General features: G+C 35.1%; 1 protein-coding gene across 9 annotated transcripts in view; it reads right to left on the reverse strand.

Annotated features, from left to right (window-relative positions):
• Positions 1-24,492, reverse strand: part of DGKB (diacylglycerol kinase beta) — a 381,330-nt gene that overhangs the window by 244,576 nt on the left and 112,262 nt on the right. For 6 of the 9 annotated variants that reach the window (XM_008629944.2, XM_017729355.1, XM_017729359.1 and 3 more), the window contains 7 exons: positions 22,222-22,242; positions 7,736-7,889; positions 5,880-5,915; positions 4,384-4,524; positions 2,552-2,601; positions 1,147-1,221; positions 527-646 (listed from right to left, as the gene is read on the reverse strand). In XM_008629944.2, coding sequence (XP_008628166.1) covers positions 527-646; positions 1,147-1,221; positions 2,552-2,601; positions 4,384-4,524; positions 5,880-5,915; positions 7,736-7,889; positions 22,222-22,242 — 597 coding nt within the window. The remainder of the gene's footprint in view (positions 1-526; positions 647-1,146; positions 1,222-2,551; positions 2,602-4,383; positions 4,525-5,879; positions 5,916-7,735; positions 7,890-22,221; positions 22,243-24,492) is intronic. The other 3 variants (XM_017729357.1, XM_017729361.1, XM_017729360.1) reach the window with 1 other exon arrangement.

Below are 24,492 nucleotides of genomic sequence, written 5' to 3' on the forward strand. Positions count from 1 at the left end.
GGGGAAAGTTTGCCAACAGAACTGGTAGAATCCACCTCACTGGAATTATTCAGGCTTGACAGGGCCCTGGATAATTAAATCTGTGGCACTGCCTTTAATTAGGGACTGGAACAGAAGATCCCCAGAAGTTCTTTCCAGCCTGGATTGCTCTGTGACTCAGTACAGTTAGGCCACACAACCCAGTACCATGCTGAGAAGCCTAGACACTGCTCTAAGCCAGCTGTAACATACACATGGGCAGTAAAACACTCTTAACAGATAATACCGCGGCTAGGAATTAACAGCATGTTGTTAGCAGGGAAAATTATTCCCCTTTTTACAACTTCCAGCTCCAGAGCCAGCTTATTAGGTGGTGCTTCAAACTTGCCAGTGTCTCTCTGACACTGAAGACACTTTCATTCTTTGCATGTCATTCAGCCATAGTAAAGAGGAGTAAAGTCATTCTTCATTCAGGGCACAGAGAAACTAACCAGAAGGCCACAGTCAATATGCAAGTGGAAACTGGACACTATTATTTAATACTTACATTTTCTAACCCAAGAAGCACCAGGAGTGGGATTGTTGTCATTCCCCCTTGGATCCACTCTTCTAGAGAAACAGTACCATCATGATCATAGTCAATTTCTTCCATCATTTCATGAAGAATCTACAGTTCAATGAAAAATTTCCTAAGTTATAATTTATTATTATTATTATTATTATATTCTAATATAGCAGCTTGTTAGGACATGTGCAGATCTCCAATTCTCTCATACAAAAAAAAGAAAAATATTACTTGCATGGTAGCTGTAGTAAAATGAGTGTGGACAGTTCAGAAAAGGAAGTGTCATATTCCTACTTACATTTTATTAACACCTAAAGGTCCCAAACCAAGTTGTGTCCTTTGTGCACTCACTCTTAAGAAATTTTCAGAGACAAACTGGTTGTGTTATAAAAGTTAATTATTACATTTATTGAACGTTTCATGGATCAGATTTAACCAGCAAAATACTGTTAAAAGTGCTAATTCACAGTGTCATCATGGAACACAGACTATTCTCATTTCTACCATACTCACCTATAGAGTCCCACGTGAGTATGAAATATCACAAAATTTTGACAGCTGTCTCTAGCAACATAAAAAATTTGTGATAAATGGATACTTACTGGACTTAATTCAGTAATATCCCATTCAAGGTATTCTGCAACATGCATCATTTGAGCAATGATATTTTCCAGCTCCTAGAAATGAATGAAAAAGTATTATATTTAATGTAAGGTTATAAAGGAAAATTCTACTGCAAGCAACTAATAATTCAACTATATTGCATCCAGTGGCACTATTTCATCAACGAAACTGATGAAATGTACTTCACTTTGGAATCTATTCTCAAGTGAATCTGCTTACTAGTAAAACATCCTGCATGGACTACAAAGCATTCAGGGAGGTGAAATACAGCCCCACAATCAAAGTAATTGAAAGTAGTCATAGATACTTCCTTCTTTGTTATCTTTCAAGCACCCATGTTTTCATGATCTGATTTCCACCCTGTGATACAATCATGTAATGTCTTTAAATTCCATCACTCTAACAAATATAAATCACAACCTTCTAATAGAAATAAGGCATAAAGTGGATTCTGTAAACTACTACAGATTTATTTTCTTACCACTACAGTATTGCAATTTCCCTTGATAATGTATCACTAGGGCTTTTCTATACTCATATATACACACTTGCTTTGTAAACATGCTCAAATGCTTATCTAGAACCATTCTGAATTCTCAATTGTATCTAGTTACCTAACTCAAATTTGGTATTGCCTAAAATTATGGTGCTGTATTTGCTTTATACCCATATATAATTTAGCTTCCCTATTTCCCTGCAGTTTATGGCAATCATCTTCTCTTCCTTACCAATGCACTCTATGCTGTCTTGCAAATACCAGTAGATACAAAAGAAGGTGGAAAAAAAACCCAAAGAAAAGTTAAAAAAGAACACTGCAAATAAAACACTTGTTTCTGTTAGCTATCAGAAAAAAAAATAGTTACATCTTTCAAAATTATTTCCATCTCTCTGACTTTTCTTCAAGCATTTGGTTGGTCTAGTCCTCAAAACTTTGCCCTTAATATTGTTCCTCCATTCTTAATAACAACATGGAAGTTATGACATCTCTCCACATAAATCCACTGTGTGACTCTCACACTTACCCTTTTTAATGAAATCTTTACAAATTCTGCTTTCATACACATGTCTCAGCAGCATACTAGAATTATTGGAATCATATTAATGTGTCCCCTACAGTAATATGATTAAAAATCAGAAGACTATAGAACAGGACTCCATGACAGCAGTGTCAGCAACTGAAAATTTATATAGTTGTAGAAGCACTATTTCTTATTGGAAAAGAAAACTCAAGCATTACTTTTCAAATGAATGAATTTTTATCAACTATATTTTATACCGCTTCTAATAATTCCAGGTAAATATAAACTTGATTTGAATTAATGTAGTTTTGCATAGTTTTGCCATGTTTACATACTCTTACAATGCAATACATGAAAACATTACCGAACTGTCCAGGTATCCATTCCCATCTGTATCATACAAGCGAAACATAACTGAAAAGAAAACAAAGAGAGAAGGCAACTCAGTTAGAATACATAACAAATACCTCTCTTTTTCATAAATAAAACCAACTCCAAACCAAAACACAAAACAACTAAGCATGAGTTTCAAAGAAAAGACAAATATTAACATTTTCATTTAATGATCAGACTAGCTGTAGACCCAACAAACAAATTGCATTTAGAATTTGCATTACAGCCACAGGATCTACTGCTTTCAAATTCAGACAGAGTTAAATAATACCATTAATTTATAATGAGAATTCAACTGAAATCAACAGGAAAGTCTGCATACCATGGTGCAGTACAAGCTGAAGTTTATATACTAAAAAGCTACAATATGTGGTATATTTCAACTCTGTATGACAAAGAAGTAAATAAACCCATAAAATAATCATGCCCAGAATTACATGCAGCAAATGCAATTGACCTTCAATACACAAAATACTTAAGTACCATACACATATTAGATCATGCTCTCTCGCTCCTGAATCATATAGAACATAGTCGTTCACCCATGCAGCTCCTATTGCAGGAAGTTCATGGAAAATCCCCCTACTAGAATTACCATCTGCTCCTCTGTCTCTCCTCCTTTCCCTTGTACCAATTGCTGACACCAGGGGAGGCAACTGATCTCCATTTCATGCCATGGTTTGTGCATCGAGCTCCTCAGAGCTCCCATAAGGCTTGCACAACTTGCTACCATGCAGCAGTTATTACACTGTAAGTTAAATTCAGTCCTTGGATCTTAGTTTTTCTCTGCTTGTGTTCTGAATGACCATTCACATGTACATTCTCACGTTTTAATCCTATGTTACCAAAACAGTATTACCAAATTTGGGGCGCTTGGGGGATTTGCTGTGACCTTGCAGTACAAAGTTGCCACTGTAAGCTAACTACAGGTAACAAAACATCAAGATACTTCAGCAACATGTAACCTTGTATGGATTTCTTATTCTGGCAGAAGCAGCCTACTGTTTGCACATTCTATCATACTGAATATTTACTTTCCATATGAAAGCCTGATCCCGCAGATCTGTTATAAACACACCAGTTATGTATATTGAAGTATATTTCATCTCAATAAGGACTATATGATTCATGCCACATGAAAATCTGGCTTCTAAAATTCCACAATAAGGAAACAGGTTTTCTTCTTTTTTTTCCTCCAGTTTATAAATCAAACTCACAGGGGTTTTTATGTTTGTTTGTTTGTTTGTTTGTTTTAAAAGGTAGTGGTGTTGCACCTTCATGACTCATGCTCCTAATTAAAGAAAAAAAAAACCAAACAACCAAACAAGTAATTTCTAGCTTCCTATGTCCAACATTCCTTCCCAATAGTGATGCCGACTTGGATCCTAACTGGCTTTTCACTATTTAGTAATATTATAGAGCCCACAGCCTATATTAGCAACTATTCTTTGTTTGAATTGGGATGTTTAGTACAGGTTATTCACCCATCTATATATCTCTAAGTATACTCAGTATATTTTGTTTTTCTCAGACCTGATACTAATCAAGAGATGACAGTATAGAGAGGATTACTGTAACTACAGAATGTATAATCCTTACTCCCCATCTTACCAAGTGCTAGATAGAACAAATTTAGTTTAAAATCTCATCATTAGCAAGAATAAAAGATCATTTCTGCAATAAGGGTCACCCAGAACCATATTTTTATAATCCATCTGCTCAAAACTGGTTCTTAAATTCAGAAACAGAATATTTGATGACTTATGGAAATAAATATTTAAAATTAAAAAAGAACATACATACATTCTAGCTTGTCTTCAGGTCTTCCTCTTTCTAGCAGTGACAAATAGCAAACAATATCTTTTAGCTGGATCATGTCTGGTAAATGTGAGTTGGCAGGAGTAGGAGGTCTGGATGTAGAGGTACCCTTGTTAAGCCTCAGACCTGGAAATAACCCATAGCCTTTGTTAGCCTGAACATATGATATAAGCAGAAAATGAAAACAATTCTTGCATGCATTCGTCTCTGTTTTATGTGAATCTCAGATTACTTCTTAAAGCTTAAAACAATTCATGTTCATAGTTTATCCAGCAAAGGTAGAATTAAAATTAACTATCCAAAAAAAAACCCCACCCAGATACAGGAATGGCATAACCTTTTTTTAATTTGTGTTGATCTGATTTCATTTGACTACAAAAGAATTTGGTGAAAATTTTTATTCTACCATACTAGATGCTAAGTATTAAAAACAATCCCTACCCAACTCTGCATCCACTTCCTTGTGCTTGTAGAAGCTTCATCTAATTTATAGATTGAAAACAACTACGCTAATGGAAGATGTTTTAGTGTAAATGAAAACTCTTATAATACCCAAGTGTATTGTTATCCCAAAAACACTGCCAGATGTGTCAGTGCAGCACATATTTAACACAGAGAAGTCTCAGTAACAGACTACTGAGAAAATAAAGATAGAATTTAAATAATAGTCATAATAATTGCTCAGACATTGTGATTAATAGCTGTTCCAGCGTACCACTTGGAATTAAAGTTTCAAAATTGCCAAACTTTCTGTTTCAGGACATTAGTATCACCAGACCTGATGATATTACTGGAATCTACAGGACCAAAATGGGGAAAAATGGGAAGAACACAGAGAAAGAAGTAACAAAACTTTCTTTACAAGTTTTTTACTTTTCTCACTGACTGAGGGTTGTCCCCTCTCCCCCTAAATTTAGCTTGAAAAACTTCATTGCAATCTGGACACATCTTCAAAAGCCTATATTTTAAAAGGTAGGTCTACATGCTATGAATTACATGTTAAAACAATAAAATTAGGTAAATAAGAGAAAACTGGCAGGCAAAAAACATATCTTGGAATCAAGTTCATTTTCATGGTTTCAGGCAAATAAACATTAAAAGTAAATATTTAAATGAATAAAAATATTTAATAAGGCAATGTTCTATTTAATGAGCTTGCATGTCAGTTAAGTGTCATTAAAACTAAGGCATTATAATATTCTATTCAGTTAAATGCTAGCTTTAATCACACAACTTACACAAACAGTTCATATTTCAGTCTTATATAAATCTTTTTCCCAGAATAAAAAGGATTATAAAACCTCGGATAGCTCTTCTCAAAAATAAATACTCCTGAAATCCAAATGAAAAGAAATACAAATTTTAAGGTATCTTTTAACCTATCATCAGCTGCAAGGTTAAATTATTACTTCTTAATCAGAGCTGGGAAGGGTTGGCTGCAATGTTCTGACTTACAGATGACTTCCAGTCCTGCTGCTTACCTGGCATCTGCTTCCATCTCTCTTCAGACACCTTAACTGAAAATACAATTTATAAACAGACATGAGTGGACAGAAAGAGACTAAGTGGAAAACAAACACATAGCTGACAGATTGATGAACCCTGAAACTTTCCTTGTCATTTTCTCTAGCTCTCATTTACCCTTCCATTTTCCAGAAGAATGTCAAATATTTCTGACAAAGTTATTTTCCAGTACAGTCAGGGTTTTTTTCAATACTGGTAACACTTAAAATTTACGAGATACCCAAAAAAAAGTGTTTCCATAATCTCCATTTGCACATCAAAATGTACCAATGCACAGTTTTTCCCTTTAAATGTTACAATTTATCAGGATTAAACATTTAGTTTAAATAATGAAATTTAATTAAAATATAAAACCAAATTTCAAGCCCAAACAATTCTTGCATGAGGTGAACTGAACTGCCTCTCTGAACATGTTTTGTATATAACAATTTATCAAACAGTCCTTCTGCTATTATGCTAAACACATATGGAAGCTCATATTACATTATATTATTTCTGAAGTCCTTAGTTACAGAAAAAGATGAAAACTCATTACAAACTGGGAAAAGTTAGTGTGGCAGAAAAAAATTTTAGGAGGCAACATTAGAGTAAGAAACTTAACATACATTTTAAACAACAAAAATAATGACAGCACCATCCTTAATAATGATGTTATAATAATTACCATTTTTATAATTTTACACACATAAGAATAAAATATATAAAATAGATTCGATTATATTAATATATAATATATAGAGAGAACTACAGTGTAAGTGAAGAAAGTTGAGTACAGACTATACAGGGCAGAATTTAGCTATAAATCTGACAGTGACCTAAAATCAGTTGCTGTCACTCCTACAGATGAAGTGCCAAAACCATAAATATACAGTACCAGAGTCATAAAAGATGATTTTTTAAAATAATAGTAATCAGAAAATATATGTGAAAAACACTGAAAAATAAATAAACATGCACCATTAAATGGAAGCTGTTATTGGAATTACCAGGCAAAAAGTAGCTACAAATTTTGGTGAGTGGTTCATGTCTATTGCTGATGCTGGTCATTGATGAAATCATGATGAAAAGGTCAATGAAAAGTTAAGCGGAATAAACACATGAAACCGTTTGGTACCTTGTCTACGCATTTGAGACTACTTCAATAAATTAGTCCAGCTTCTGATTTTAGGTACTGGATTTTGATAGACTTCCCAAACTGCTGAAGTACTAAACCAAGTATTTCAAGCTAACCATAAAGTAACCATAAATTTCTTTAGCAAGGTTTTATAAAATTTTGTAGTTGACAGTTTTTAAAACTATTTTGCATGCCATTTTCCCTGAACTTAAAATCACTTATAGGGATATATTAACACTTACCCAACATTTAAAATATCAGTAGCTGCTAAGTATGTAGGATTAATAACAAGAAAATCACACCTAGACAGTTAAGAGAAACAGCAACAACTGGCACAGAAACAGTTGAGCACCAGCAGGAGCCTCCTGCATGAAGCTTGAAGGTTTCTAAGTGTTTATACAGGAGAGTAGGCAACAAGATCACGTAACCATAGCAATCTGATTAGCATTAACATGACAAAGAATGTCCACTTGGTGTCTCAGCTGCATCATTATTGTGAATTAAAAAGACACAACCACTTAATTTCCATTCCTTTTCACAGTATTTCCTATCATGGTTGAGTTAGTTTCTCTAATTTTACAAACACCAGAACAAAAATCCCTCCACGTGTAGTTTAGAATTCCATATTTACAGCTATTAGAAGTAAAACAGCAGAGTGAGGGAACCTTCAGCTCTTATATTACTGATTTTATTACTTACCTCCAGAAAGGTGCTGTGGTTTGTTTTTTATTAATGGGCTGCAGTGAGAGATTTTGTTCCTAAATGATGTAAAAAGATGTTCAACGAAATCATCTGGTAACTCTGCCTCCAGAAAAGTCTTCATGAACAGCTTGAACCCCTCTAAATCAATTGTCTGCAGTGAAGGGGAAGAAAACAAGAAAAATTTTTGAATGCTTTGTAAAAAAATATTCATACTAATCCATCAAATAATAGCCTGTTGACAAAAACTTTGTACTGTATTTGAATATACTGATTTCTGAAGATACAGACTGGCACACCTATTCTTGAAAGTGATTATTGAATTAAGTATTACTTTGAAAATTCACAGTATTGCTGCAATACCTCAGAGCACAGTATAAAACAGACCCAAGTGAATTCTGAGCACTTATATCAGGAACCTGAAATCAGGTTCCGTGCTCTCAAATTTCTTCATTAGCAACCTAAGGCGCCTACAGAGCTCCTAGGGATGTACTTAGCATGTCTTAGCTTTTGCTATTATTAGGCAGACAAAAAGCAGGGGATTTTTGGATGCCTAATTCAGGGAATTGACGGCCTCCTGTCTTTTCCTAGGTGGCAACATGCTTTGCCAAAGAGTTACTAATCACCCTGTCTCAAATAGTTTTGAAGAGTCAAATGAGAGTGCTTAGACATGCAGCATTACTTAGAGAGGAAAACACCAAAAATTGTTGATTCAAAACAATTGTCACTTAGTTTAATTTGATTTTGCTTTTGCCAGCAAGGTAAGAGCCAATTAATAAAATTCCAGTGATGATATCTTCTGTTAAAACAGCATTGTCTGCTTCAAGTAATAAAATGAATCATTGATTATCTCAAGTCGGAAGGAATACATAAGGATCAACGAGTTCAATTCCCTGCTCCTCACAGGACTACCTGAAACTAAACCATATAACCAAGAACATCATCCAAATGCTCCTTGAGTGCCAGACTCCTTGAGTGGCTCTTGGTGCCAGGACCAAGCTGTGCCCTGGGACGCCTCTTCCACTGACCAACGGCCCTCTCAGTGAAGAGCCTTTTCCTGATGTCTGATCTGAACTTCCCCTGATGCAACTTCATTCCATTTCCTCATATCCTGTTGCTGGTCACCAGGGAGATTTCAGCACCTCCCCCTCAAGGAAGGTGTAGGCTGCAATGGGATCACAGCAATGCAAAGCATTATGATCCCATTTTATCCTGCTAATCGAGAATGAAGATAAAGGTATCCTGAAACATATTGACACAATTGCATATCTATCACTGATGCTGCTCATTACACATGTGATTTTAAAACGGCTTATCAATTATTAATCTGAAAAAACATAGTGTTACCTTGTTTATAGATCAAACAGAACAGCAACTTGTCATCATTAAATAATTAAGGGATAAAGCCACATGATACCACAAAACTGATTTTGAGAAATTTCCCCGTGCTTCAGGAAGAATACGTTTCTCCAAAGAAAACTCTAGTGCAACTCCTTTAGATCATCACAGTGAATGTGGAAGGAGGGAAAACGCTACCAAGAATCAGTTGGAAACCATGCCAGAAAAAAGAAAATCAAAACTGAATTTTCAAAATGCCTCAGTGAATTTGCAAACTGTCAATATAAATAATTTTTGCTATTATTTTAATATAATTTTAAGACTTAGGAGCAGAGACTTCTCTTCCCCTGACTTCTTTGACTTTTACTTTTTCAATGTATTTATGAGACATTAAAATTTTATGTGCACATTAAATTAGGTGTTTCCCATTAAGATCAAGACCTAACTGCTGAACGGTAATATTTCAAATGTGTATCATTATCCTTATGAGGCACCAACAACACAAATTGTAAAATCTGACTGCTCTTGTGCAAGTCATTATTATTATTATTATTAGGAATGCAAGATTGGCATGATGGTCTCTCTGCTGAGCTTCTAATACAGAACATCTCATTTGAGAAAGAAGTGCAGCGAAAGCAATAACACTCTCACCTCTTGAAGACAAAAATAGCAGAGACCAAAAAAATTGCACACAATGCTCAAGATGGGTGTAAAAAAGAAATAATCACCTTGGACATGGACTTGCTATCTTTATGTCATCAGACAGTTTCAGCCACGTGCTTTTACTTTGGCAAATCATACACTGTTTCATTCGTGCTACAAACTTAACATTTTTTCTCTCTGATAAAACCACTGACATCTAGTTCACTGTTTATAAACTATGAATCACAATAGCAAAAGGGTTTGTCTCAGCATCCAAGTAAACCAGTAATTAGTTACACTAATATACACTATATAACTGCATTTTTTATCTGCAAGCATAACAAACACATTAATCACTAAATCAACTGACTTTACACAATGTGAAATTGCTTTGTTAAATTGTGCATTAATGAAATGTGTCTTAGCTATTTCACTAAATGATATGCACAAAAAAACCCAGCTAAGTGTAAAAGGAAACTAAACCCAAGTCATAACTCCATTTAAACTAAGGTTTATGGATGGACATATAAAATATCTTTGCATTACATTAATCTTTTCTTTATTTACCTTGTCTGTGGATTTTATGTATATATTGCAAAAAAATATTCTTTGAGTTCAGAGCCACCTTAGATTTTTAAACTGCTGAGTGGCATTGGTCCTTCAAGCTGTCAGCACTAACTAAATCCCTAAGGCTACATTTTTTCCACTTCTGTGTTCAGAATTATATCTGTGTAGAGAATTGGATAAATAAATAAGTTTGAAATTATGTACTTTTTTCTTCCTGAAGACTCATTCTCAAAGATGTTCAAACTTTTCAATATTTTGTAAAGAGGGTCAGACTATCATTTAAGCCAGCATCCACCAACACATGCTCCAAACCTTAAGAAAAGGCAAGAGATACTAAAGTAACACATGACTTGGCTGCCATGTCCATTTATTTATATTTGACATCTTGACTGCCACCAATCACAGTAGCTCAGCAAAGGACAACAGAAAGTGTGTGGTTGTTCTAAAGGTTGTTCTACAGCCAGATTTGTTCAGCTGAAAGTGCTTTATCCTCTGTTCTAGCATGCTCTGTGACCTGTATTCCCCCAGGGAAGCAGCAATATTCATACAACCAGTTTGGATGTTCCACATCCAAGAGCTTTCAAATTATAACGAAAGTTAGTCAGGAGTTGGCAAATGACTTGAATACACATCAGAAATGTTTAAAATGGCAGATGCAAATGTTTAAAATGCAGATGCAAAACCACATGGTGTATGCAAAGAATGTGTAAAACTAGTCCTGCCTATGGGAGATCTCTGTGTAGAGCCCTGTGATTAGGTTCTTGCCTAAAACCCCAAAATCTGTGATTCTAATACTCCATAGCTGAAAAACATTCTAGAGGACCTAACATAATTGGGGTACATTATCCTATTAGAAGTGAGATCTAAAATAGTATAGTCATTTCTGGATATTTGTTTTTGTAAATGTATATACAGTAAATAACAGAACTAAGCTAGAATATGGCAGATCTAGGAGTAGTTCAGATCATCCATCACGTTTCACAATGAAAAAGAGTGATCTTTTAAAACCAGGCTCACTTTGAAATTGCTTTCAGTCCCTTCTCTATCATCTCTCTTTCATTGTAATATACATAACTTATAGAAAAATGAAAGAATTTCTTAAAAGAAATCCTGAGAGAAGCACTGTAGAAGACAGAGGTGTTAGAGCATTCTCACCAAGCAGAGTATGGTTCACTTAGAACAGAGCACTTAAAGATGAAAACATTTGCTCAGCTTAATTTAAATCTACTTTCACAATAGAGGAAACAACACACAATATTATAGTCATTTCTCTATTATGCAATTATACACAATTTTTCTTTTTTCCACATTGAGCTTTACCATTCTGAAACAGGGAAATGCTGCAGCAAGGAACTACCCTTCCTTTAATTACCAGCATTTTCCCCCAACCCCAGTCACTTTTCAAATGTATTGTACAATGTTTTGGTAAGCAAAAGAGCAAAAAAAAGGAAAGCAGAGAACAATCATTTTCCACCTTAAAATGTATCATGCTTGATCTTCCTTTTAAATCTCACTGTCATTATCAGAAGTTCTCAAATGAAAAGTTCAGAGAATTTTGGTATGGCTTGCAAATAATTTATTTATGCTAATGAATTCTCAAACATTAATTAAACAGTTCAAATCAATAACATCAGAATAATATATAAACCATAATGGTGGATGTGGTTTTCTTAAGCATGCAGGCTAATTGCTTAATTTTCAACAGTTGCTTGCCTTCCAGAAGCTCCAGCTGAATTTAAATGAACCTGAGAAAGAAGGATTTAGCATTTCAAAGGCATTTTCCATGACGTTTCCCAAGTGAGGGGATGAGAGCGTGAGAGGATGCACCAAACTGACAACAATTAGCCTGGCACATAAATTAATTCATTCCATTTCACAAGAGATTATCAGGGCATAGAGAGACTATGATCACAAATTTAGGGATTTCAGGAAAATTTAACATAACAAAGAGATAAAATATGACACAGTTGAATCAGAAAAACATGAAAGAATTTTCAAATAATTTGGCCTAAATCTTCTGAGGGAGTCTAAAAGAAGAAAAAAATCTATGCAGTTTTAGCTTTGACTCTAATAAAAAGGGTACCAAAATCCTTGCCTGTAGGTCACAGAAAAATAAAGGGTTTTATACTAATCATATAAAATTGAATTTCTATTTTTATATGTCAAACTGAATCACCAAGTTTACTGGAACTCCTTTTCTTATGTTTTACAAAAAGAAACTTTACAAAATAAGACTTCTGTATTACTGGGTAATAAAATTTCATTTGGTAATGAAAGATTTTGATATAAGTCCAGAGAAGTACACATTTAAAACCACCACTGAGTTTCAGCTAATTTAAACCATAAAATTAATATAAAATAATTGTATTATATTTTTAGAAGTAGTTAGTTCCTACTTATAGATTTTATTGATGTTTCCAAATACCTGAAATTAAGAAAAAAAATTTAAAATTATATATCCACCTTGGAGAAAAGGAAAGGAGAAGGAACAGAAGACATAAGCAACACTGGAGAAATTTAACTTTAAAATTATTTTTAGCAAGTAAAATGTACAAACTATTAAACAATTTTCATATTTTCTGAAAGCAAACATAGAACTGGACTCCCTATGACTCAATGCATAGGGATATTAAAAATGTGCATCTTTTCCTACACGATAAATTATCAGGGAAAATCCATAACCTTTAATTAACCACCCACAAAATTTCAAAATTAAAATCCTAGCCCTACACTTCCAACAAGCATTTATTGCATAAGTATTGGGAGTTTTTTCCCTCTACGCTCCTTCCAAACTGATAAAGAAGAAACAGACCAAAGCTTACAATGAGGTCTACGTCACTGACTGGCCACAGAGAAGAAGGTTCTCAGTTTATACGTTCACAAAAAAATTGAATCATCCACAAAAACAAAAAATGTGCTATGCACCAAGTGCAACTGAGACCACCACTTCCTTCTGAAAGCACAGAAAAAGTAACAGATTTTCCCTCTTGTGGGGGGAAAAAAATCTCCTGGTAAAGACAACTCGCCTGTGGAAGTCACCTTGGCTGATTTCCCATTTGCCTGAGGAAATTCAAACCTGTGTCTCTTTCTCAAAAGAGCATCCAAGTATCAAGAAAGAGCTGAAGAGTCACTGAGGGAAAAAAGAAGGTTTCTGTATGCCTATGCCAACAAAATTTTTAAATATTTATTTGTAAAATGTGACTGAACAAATTACTGATAAACTCCTATGAATGAGGTGATCTGAACATGCACTCACAGAGATGTATGAAAAAAGAGGCCAAAATGTTTCCACTGTTAAGGCAGTACTTCTGGACACATGGAAAAATTTAAGATGCTTAGGTGAATTTTAAAGAAAATAGTTGAGACAAGTTTTTATTTCTTCTCTTTTTTAAATTGTCATAACAGAGTTGGATGCTATCTTTACTCAGAGAGCAAATAACCCATTCAGGATCCACGCCTATGCTAGAAGAAACAGAACAAATATATGTATTGCATATCTAAAAATACATATTCATCTATACATACTACCATATATTAATTCTAAATTAAGCAGTGAACAGCAATTATAGTGAGGTACTTCAGTGCCTCTGGGACTATAACATGTCATCTCACATCCTGCATATATTTTACAATTAAATTTAGGGATGTATGCATTAGTCCAAAAAATCTATCAGTTGTGGGGTTTTTAATGTAAATGACATGAAAAGATTACATACAAAAAATTCCATCAGTGCAAATAACTCACTGTACACTTTTTTATGATTAAAAACAGAAGAAGCAGTTTTCATTAGTGAAACAAAGCAGACTAATCTGTCTTTATTTCCGACTAAGCAAATATAGAGAGATTTGCCCAGATCTGTAGTTTCAACTGAATTGTTCTTGTTAAAGAACCCATACCCAACCAATGTGTTGTGGTGGAAATTTTTCTGAAGGTTATGGCTTATGGCATCCTTCACTTCACAAGGAAGCAAATTAGGATTTGCTCTGCGAACTCCCATTATTTTGGAGAAAATTCCTTCACTCAAATAGCCCTTTAAGAACCAGGATGAAACAAAAATAATTAGGCCAAGAATTATCCTCATAATACTATTTTTAGAATAACAGAATACAATAAAAGTTTATCACGGAACTCTGTTATGCTTTACGCATTTTGTAAAATATGAAAATATAAAACTAAAGCATCACTAGCTATATGGATAAAAAGCAGCAACTGCAAAAGATAATACAATGCAGCACCTATTTTACTTAAAACAAAAGTCTGGAAAGAAAGAGAGGGCAATGCCATTTGTGTATAGACTGAGTTTGTGTGGAGGTAACATCTGGGCCATGCAAGACAGGTGGAAATATCAGTCTTTCCTCCAAACTTGTTTACAGCCCTGTCTCCTTTGCATCTCTGCTATCAAGGATGCATCACTGGGTAACTATGTGTTGGGTGGGGAAGAAAGCTGAGATTGAGCTACAGACCCCAGATTTCAACTCAGAGATTTCAACCACATCTGTAGGCAACCTACTCGGACAGCTGCCTGACACCATATTATGGAAAATGGTGATGGAGCAGACAAAAGGAGGTTTCTTTGAGTTATAAAGAATATTCTGCACTCAGTGGGAAAACTGAGATAAGATGTAAAAGTAGATTCTCAGAACACTGAAGTTCCTTCCTCCCCAGCTGCTAAAAGCTCCTGGCAAACTGTTTAACAGCTCACCATGCATTCTGAGATATTTCACTGTTTTTCTATAATCATACATTTAAAAAGCCAGCTATGTAGAAAATTCTTTAGCCCGGCCTTTTGTTGTTCTTCTACATCTCAGAAAACCTCTCCTATGAAGATTCGCTGAGAGAGCTGGAGTTGTTAAGCCTGGAGCAGAGAAGGCTTTGGGGAGACCTTATAGCACCTTTCAGTCCCTAAGGGGGGCTAAAGAGAAAGCTGGTGAGGGACTTTTATCAAGGGCAGGTAGAGATAGGACAAGGTTTAATGCTTTTAAACTGAACAAGCGTAGCTTTAGGACAAATATTAGGAAGTTCTTTATAGTGAGGATGGTGAGGCACTGGAACAGGCTGCCCACAAAAGTTGAGGATGCCCCATCCCCTGCAGTGTTCAAGGCCTCTGAGCAACCTGGTCAAGTAGAAGGTGTCCCTGCCCATAGCAGGGGTCTTGGAAATAGATGATCTTCCTACCCAAACAATAAGCTGATACTATTTTACCCTGAATCTGAGCACTAGTTCATCCTTCTTAAGATACCACACGAAATCGTATGAAAGAACAGTAGGCACACATAAAAAGACACATTTGAACAAATGGCAATCATTGAACTAGAAAAAAATAATTACTAATAATCTTAACTTTAAAGAAGTGGAAGTCACAAAGAAATTAAAGACCTGGCAACTGTTTAAATACAGTTTTCAGGATAAACTACATATTTCAAGAGATTTTCCAGGTTGACACATTACTTTGACTAAAGAATTCACAACTGTGAAGAAACAAAACCATTAAAATAGTTTAGGGGTTTTAGATGCACTAAAAATCTCACTTTATTCATAGTCAAAAAAGTAGTCTGGAATTTTTCTTCTTCTGTTACGGCATAAAATACTACAAACCTGACAATAAAGCAGGCACTATTTTCCATAGTATCATGACCATATGTGAATTTCTTGGCAGTGTATCCAATGTACCTCATAGATATGTGATAAGATGCTTTTTATCTTATGAACATCACTAAAGAAAGCATATCTCTTACTTCTCTTTCTACTCTATACCAACAGCATAAAGCAAAGCTCTTGCTTCCCACACTACAGTTTCTTTTGAATCCCAGATAAGCAGAATATGAGGGACTCCAAGGATAAAGAAATGTGCATCAGTCTATGCTTAACATGCTTTAAAAAATCTCCAATTACCATGATAAGAGTTCTGTTTCTTCTCCATCACTCATTGATAAGTGCATTACTCTAATTTAGTGCTGCTTCATAGAGGGTGAGTCTCAGTCTCAGGAAGAACAGGAATTGAAGGACTGGTTTTCAAGTAGCAGTTATGACTTTGCTTGACAAAATAGCAGACACTTTCAGGTTTCTTCTAGTTTTGAATCAGACGTATATAGGCCAACACTCAGCTAAAACCACAGGTCTTTATCTCCTGCTTATGGCTACAACAGGCTACAGAGCTGCCTTAAAATATCTGATCCTGTCCCAAGCAGCAGAATGGCTTCTAACACCTTGAGCAACAGAGAGGAAGAGGCTGAACTCCACCTACAAACACTGTGTATTTGACTTCTTTGTTTCTCCTGCAACAGTTAAGCTGTTCAATTTTATAATTTGCTTTTCTGCTTTACTGATAGTAAACACAGATATGTAAGATCAAGAAAAATCCAAATATGCATGCATATTTTGAAGATTTATGCATTTTGTGTATGTTCTGTGCCAACACACAGAACTCTACATGGTATAGACATCAAAAGCCAGTATATCCCAATACTGAGAATACAGAAAACATGGTTCCTCAGTGAAAAATAGGATATATACAAGGAAATTTATGCCTCTTTTAATATAGAAGTTTTTTAACTATGCTGCATAATATTTTAACTCCTACCATACTAAGACATTTGAAGAGAACCAATAATTTATTAAGAAAATGGAAGCTTTTTGACTCAAGATCTATCCTAACTGCAATAGAGGAGTTCTAACTGTCTCCTGTATTTTCCTAGCTGGTGTAAATGCAACAACCAGCTCCTCTGGATGATATGTAGAAAGAAGGGAGAGAAGCTTTATCACTCGACTTTCTTTCTCCTCACAAGACACCAAAAAATTAATAGTCTCTTGACGAAAGAGTTGGCATTGTGGATGGAGCAGGGCAGGGAGGTCTAGAATAATAACTTCTTTTATTCCTCCCCACCACACTGGCCACATAAATGGGAACAAGACATGATCTAGTGTTTGAAGTTAATCTCCACCCATAAATTCTTTTAAAATACCACATTCTCTTTGGTCTTTTCTTCTTTTAGATTTGTACAAAATATTTCAACATAAGCCACTATTTTCAGCATCCTGAAAAAGAGAATGTAATAGAGAAAAGAAAAAAAAAGAGAAAATATTCATTTCAAGAGACTTCCACGACATATGGCTTTGATTTATTAAAAAGAACATTTCACAGATAATGGAAAGAAAACTTCTTTTATTCCTCCCCACCACACTGGCCACATAAATGGGAACAAGACATGATCTAGTGTTTGAAGTTAATCTCCACCCATAAATTCTTTTAAAATACCACATTCTCTTTGGTCTTTTCTTCTTTTAGATTTGTACAAAATATTTCAACATAAGCCACTATTTTCAGCATCCTGAAAAAGAGAATGTAATAGAGAAAAGAAAAAAAAAAGAGAAAATATTCATTTCAAGAGACTTCCACGACATATGGCTTTGATTTATTAAAAAGAACATTTCACAGATAATGGAAAGAAAATTATGTTGAAATGTAATTTTCAATTATTTACTTTTTAAATTATGTTGTCCGATCTCCAAATGGTGCAAAAAATATAATCGGCTTTCATCTACTGACAGTAATTGCTCTAGGTTATTTTTTGGGGTTGGGTAAGTTCCTTTAACTGATTATTTCTTTTTAAACTACTTATATTGACCCAATATGTGAAAAAGGAACTGTTAAGTAAGAGTAGATGTTACAGGGCCTTGATTCACATATAGTGGTATGACAACAGGGGCAAACGCTTATGCGAGTGCATTAGTGACAATTACATGATTAGCTGTGAACACCAATGCTAAAGCATTCCCACAAAAGTCAAAGTCTTGAAGATTTATTGATCATCACATTTCAAAACCTGCTGTTGTTTTGACAAAAGATGTGGAAAAAAAGTGGAGAGACTATATATATAGAGGATTAACAAGCTAAAACCCAGGAATCACATGAGAATGTGTAAGGTTTTGGTGTTTAAAATGTATTTCCCACGTTTGTAAGGCAGAAATTAAAATAAAATTTGGAATTCCTCATGAAGACTGGCTTTGTGCATCAAGGTAAAATCTGGTTTAAATTCAAAATCCTTAGCATTTTCTGCTCGAAGCATTTCATTAAATACAGTTTTTACGTAATTAATTTTGAAAATTCTGGTAACCAAATAAAACTATTTCTCAGCTATATCAGCATTCAAATTCTTATCTACTGAAACGAATGTTCAAAAAAAAATTTAAAAACCCCACATGCTCTCACAGGCTGCTCCTATGAAATACTCCATATGGACAAACTACATTTGGACATTACCAATACACAGACATATATTACTGCCAAAATTTTCCCTCAGCTCTTCAAAGAAGTAAGCTCAACAAAACATCTAAAATGGAAATGGGAAAAACTCAATTTTTATGCAATAATTAGATTTTTAAGCATAACATTCTCATGTTATTAAAATAAATTGATGCTAATTACCAAAATAAGTCTGGAATGTATTCACCAGCTACTGCAGTCTCATCCCAATCTTACATGCAGGTAATAAAAACCAAACCACTTTTATCAGCAGGTTTTCTTTAGTACATAATTCTATGTGTGCATAAGTTTGCATATCCGTACGTACTGCACACATACGTACTTGTTTTTAATATGTAACTTTCACTAAATATGCTATATTTACTATACAGAGGTGGGGTTTTTTTTAAGAAGAGTGGTAAATCACATACTTTTAGAAGGATCTTGTTGGAGATTATCATTCAGAGTCTACTTGAAATTATTACATATGAAATAAAGTGAAAAGTAGATAGCTTGCATTCTTCCCCAGAAGAATTGGTCAGGAAAAATGGGGTAGGTGGCATGGTTCAGACAAAAGCCAAACAAAATAGCAAAATGAATGAATCCCTGAAAAAAAGTCAGTTATGACAAAAAGTTCTGGTTGAAACGAACAATTAAGCTGCTTGTGAAGATTGTGTAAAGACCTACTCACAGAAAAACATGTCTGCATTGGCATCTTCATAATGTGGCTAAAAGTAGGAAAAATCACTTCTCTATACATGTTCTACGGCAATGGTATTCTCACATTTTACCTGTATTGACCCTATCTGTGCATTACAAATTTTTGTGGAGGTTATTTCATCTACATTTATTAAAAATATTTGCTATAACACTTTTAGTAAGAAAAGTAATATGTGACAATGTCCTGTTACCGGTTATTGTTAATCCCTCCCTCTTTAAAGTTTTGAAGAATACAAATTAATAAACTTTCACTTCACTAATGAATGGTTTGCTGAGATTTAACCAAACCTGAGCCCAGCTGGAACTTTCACTTGGATTAATCACACTGATAGAAAAACATTTAAAATGTCCCATTCCATTTGTCAACAAGTTACATCCACTTTATACTAAGTAAATGTACAGATTTTAGTAAAAGTGGAACTATACTAATTGACCTAAGTTTGAGTTTCTCCTCACCAGTATTTAAAAGTACAGCTTAGAAAGAATTAAAAGGATATGAGCAGTGGCATCTGTTCAATTACACATGTATACATTCATATATATCAATACCTGTATTGCACAAGAAAACTTCAAGACATTTCCATTTGTTGATTAATTCTTGCAATAAACTATGATTTAAAGTATTTTACTTATATTTTGTTTTTCTATGCAGTTTCATAAATATTATCTAGATGCCACCATGCACGTGAATCAAGCATAGCTGAAGCTATCATGATAAAAAACCAACACGAAACATAATATATTGTTCTTCATAATGAAAACAAATGACACCCCCTAACCATAATCAAAGAGTCTGTCTAAAGCTCTTCAAATTGTCTTTTTTAACATGTGACATGTAGATGAAAGTGGTAATAGGTTCATAAAGTTAAAGCATAAGGTACTGTGCAACACAAAAATGTAAAGGAAAAAAAGGATAAAAATAAGTTCTTAAGGAAGAGAAGTGTATCAAAAGGAAAGGAGGATATCAAAGAGGGAGATTAGCACTGGTAGCACAGACTGAGAAAAGGAGAAAGACCAGCAAAGGTCATAAAAAATGTTCAAACCCGAACAGTTTTGCAGCAGAAATTGACTATCTGAAGTATTTTACACCTCAATGCCCTCAACACACTCCACAGAAAGCAGGCTCACAGCCAGACTGCCAACATCTCTTCCTGGCAGGCTTCCCAACTCTCTAGGTATCCAGAAACCTTTCCCTAGAAATTTTGCCCACGGAGCCAGAAACACAGAGTACTCAGTGTCTGAAACCTAGAGTTTACTGCTGGTGATACACACAAGATGCTACATTCTTTTCTTTTGTAGCTATAAAGATACAACTTAAGCTTCTTACATGTGAAGGACAGGCTTCTCCTACATTATATATGCTATAATTCTGCACATCCTACTAACCTTCTGTAAATTAGTTCCAATTTGAGTTCACTTCATCCCATCATTTGGACAAAAGTAGAAAGACGTGGCTTCTGCAGTACCTTTTTTAAAGAAAATTAAATCTTCCTATCTGCAGTAGAAATACTTCACTTAATATATTATAATAAGGCAAGGTTTTTACAGTAATTTAATATCTTCTGTCACATTAAAGAACATAGCTGAGGGAAAGAACACAAAATATGCTTTCAAACTATATTCCTGTGTGCTTGAAATTTTAACTACTTTTCCACTTATGTCAGCAGGCCTAAGACACTACCTCTTCTTACAAGTTTTATCTTCTTTTCAGACTGCCATGGCCACAGGAACACTATTACAACGTCCCAGTAACATCCTTCTCCTCTTCATGTCCAAACCACAGTGATACTCTGCATTCACCTTTGTTCAACTACATACACGTTAATTTATCTGACAATGCCAGTTGTACCAGGGTATGCTACACTGTAGCCTGCACACGTGCATTTCATTCCATTTACTATAGTCCATAACATCATCCAGCTTTTCCCATGTGATATTAACTCCCAAATTTCATTTAGTTTGTTGATTCTATTAGTATTCATCTACTCATTTGACAAAGTAATTAGCTAAATACTGATGAGATTATGCTCAAGACTGGTCACAGACACTGTTTTAATGTTGAAACCTCTCTCAGGACCCTCTGCAGTCACTCTGTTAGCTTATAAAAAAAAAATAGATAAGTCCTTTTATGATTGGGCAGTTCTGATCTTACATCTCCAAAAGCTCAACTGGCCTCTGACCCCAGAAATTGAGGGGTTCCTATAAAACTAATGCTTTCACTCTCTTGACTTTCTCATTGCTCGCATGCTCTGGCTGCCTCTTCCCTGAACAGCAGAGCCAGAGCTTTTTAACACCTTTGTGCTATGAAGAAAGAATAACTAGGTCACTTAAAAAACTAGTCCATTTGATTAGTCCTTCTTCCCTAGGTTTTTTTTTTTTTTTCCCATTTTACTTTTATACCTGGATTTAGGCTACTGAAGTTTCTAAGGAGTAGCTTCTCCTGAGTAGTAGATGATGTTCAGCATTTTAACCATTTCTCTTGCAATTGCTGTAAAGTCACAATTGCTTAAAGCACACTATAAACCTTATTCAAATTATTAAATCTGCAATTTTAAGCCTGCTCCATATGAATGGTATTATATGGTTATAGAAATTGGTATTTAATATTTTTTCCTGAGACATGTTCTTGCCATTTCAGAATAATACAGATCATTACGAGATCTCACAGTAAAGTGAAATTTCTGTGAAAAGTATGGAACAAGTAATTTACTTGCTCTTAATTTGTTTCTCATATTCAACTCAATTAATGTTAGTAAAATTATGTACTGTGAATGAAAAAAATGAAGTTCACCTAATGAAAAATTCTGCCACCAGAAAAGGAGTGCACTCTGCTTTCAGATTTAAATATTACTCTGTTATCTGAAAGAATAGCCACATGCAGTATTTATTAATAAATACATCTCAGTGGAAGCCTACAAAATAAAAGATACTGCACCTACGCAAAAAGAAAGACAAAATCAAATCAGCATTACTTACTTGATTAAGTATATCTTGTTTCTGTAACACATGCAAGGAAAGAGAGAACATACATACATTAGTGCAGTGTCATAACACTCAAGCTCTGTTTTTTATAATAAAAATATTTTTAGTGAAAGGTTAGTGATTTAGATGAGCAGGTTTAAGACATTCAATAGAACATCCCATTTTCTTGCATTAGCACATAAGTCAAGAAAATGGTTCTAAGTCAGCATTCTAGTCTTGATTAGACAGCGTAAGCAATTTATTTCTAAACATGCAATGACAGATAACCAAGAAAGAAAAATAAATATAATATTAGTCTTTCAACCCTGTGTACTTTTAAAAAGCATAAAAATTAATTGTTACCAAGAAGAGTCATAAATTAAACAAATTATCTGAACTGAATAATTCTAAACTCCAAGTGGGAAGGTCACGGAGCGGATGATCCTCAGTGCCATCACATGGCACATACAGGAGCACCAGGGGATCAGGCCAGGCCAGGCCAGCCAGAGCTTCAGAAAGGCAAATCTTGCTTGACTCACTGGTCCTTGACACCTAAACTCCTTCTATGACATGGTGATCTGCTTAGTAGATGAGGGAAAGGCTGTGGATATTGTCTACCTAGACTTCTGTAGAATCTTTATCATTAAGGTTGGAAAAGACCTCTAAGTTCTTCAGTACAGCCTTTGACACTGCATTCTCCTTGAGAAACTGTCTGCTCATGGCTTGGACAGGTGTACCCTTTGCTGGGTAATAAACTGGCCAGGTAGTCAGACCTAGGGAGTGGTAGTCAGTGGAGTTATAACCAGTTGGTAGCCAGTCACAAGTGGTGTTTCCCAGGACTTACCAAGTCCTGGATAATACCTTTATCAAGGATCTGGGCAAAGGTATTGATGCCTTAGGTTTTAACTTTCATATTTTTCAAATCCTGTACTGCCTAGTGTGTAACTGAAGTTTCTTGTAGCCTGTTAACTTCTGCTCTCTCGTGCTAGGTAGACATAACAAAGCCTCTCCAGGCCTGCTCTCCAAGGACACTCAGACTGTCCTAGGCCCAAGAAGTATAAACCAAAAAGCCTCTAAAGGGGGGCAAGCTGAGGGGAATTACATCATTAAACTGAAGCTTTAATTGGAGAATTAACCCTGATATGCAAATGAACCAAACCTATAAAAGTGTGAAGTGTCGTCCATCTTGGGGTCTATCTTGGCAGTAGCCTGTGGCTCCCGAGAGGGTACCTTTGAAGGCCTTTCAAATAAATACCTGCTTTTATTCCCTTACTCCTGTCTAGTCTCTGTTTTTAGTTGGCCTCTCAAGGCATCAGTATGAATTGCACCTTAGTCAGTCTGAAGATGATGCCCTGTTGGGCAAGAGCTTTGATTTCCTACTTGAGGGTAGGAAGGCTCTGCACAGGGATCTGGACAGGCTGGATCAACAGACTGAGGTCGATGTTATGAGGTTCAACAAGGCCAAGTGCTGGGTCCTGCATTTGGGTCACAATGAGCCAAGGCAGCTCCACGGGCTGGCAGAAAAGTGTCTGGAAAGCTGCCCAGCAGAAAAGGAGCTGGGGGTGCTGGTTGACATCCAGTTAAACATGGTCCAGCATGTGCCCAGGTGGCCAAGAAAGCCAGTGGACTTCTTGGTAAACAAAAAATTAAGATGCACTCAGAAAGGATGACAACACTAGGACCACAAGCACACAATGCTTGTAATGGGCAACACAACTGCCCATTTCAACACTGTCTGTAGCTCTATCTGCTTTCCTAAGTCTTGCCAACCTATTCAACGCTCCCCTCAAAGTGAAATGATTGAAATTAATTAATATAAATAGATCTCAAATGATGAAAAGAATATTTATCGATCACAGCTTTCCTAGAGGCTGGTCTTAGCCTACCTATGTGTCTTATACCATGTATAAAATCCATTCTTAATTACCTCTTTGATACTGACTTAGAGAAGAAGGTGAAAGGGCAGGTGTTCAGTAGCATTTGTGAAATTTTAGGCATCTCCCTTAGATTGAAATCAGAAGGTAAAAGCTCCATAAATAAACTCCCTATAGTAGATAACTTTCTGATAAGTAGATACACCATTTCTGCTAAACCCAAAATCCACTCACTGAACAAGATATAAAATAATATAAAAACAAACCAGATTATTTCAGGTTGCAAGTTTTGAGTACCAATGGCTTTTCTTTTGCTATTTGCATTCCATTAGATCAGCTTGTGATAAAAAACTTCTCTGTAAAACCAATGGAGCAGAATAAATTCCTGAACCCTTTAAATATATAAGTAAAT

Source organism: Corvus brachyrhynchos, unplaced genomic scaffold (assembly GCF_000691975.1).
Source record: "Corvus brachyrhynchos isolate BGI_N302 unplaced genomic scaffold, ASM69197v1 scaffold142, whole genome shotgun sequence".
Taxonomy (NCBI): Eukaryota; Metazoa; Chordata; class Aves; order Passeriformes; family Corvidae; genus Corvus; species Corvus brachyrhynchos.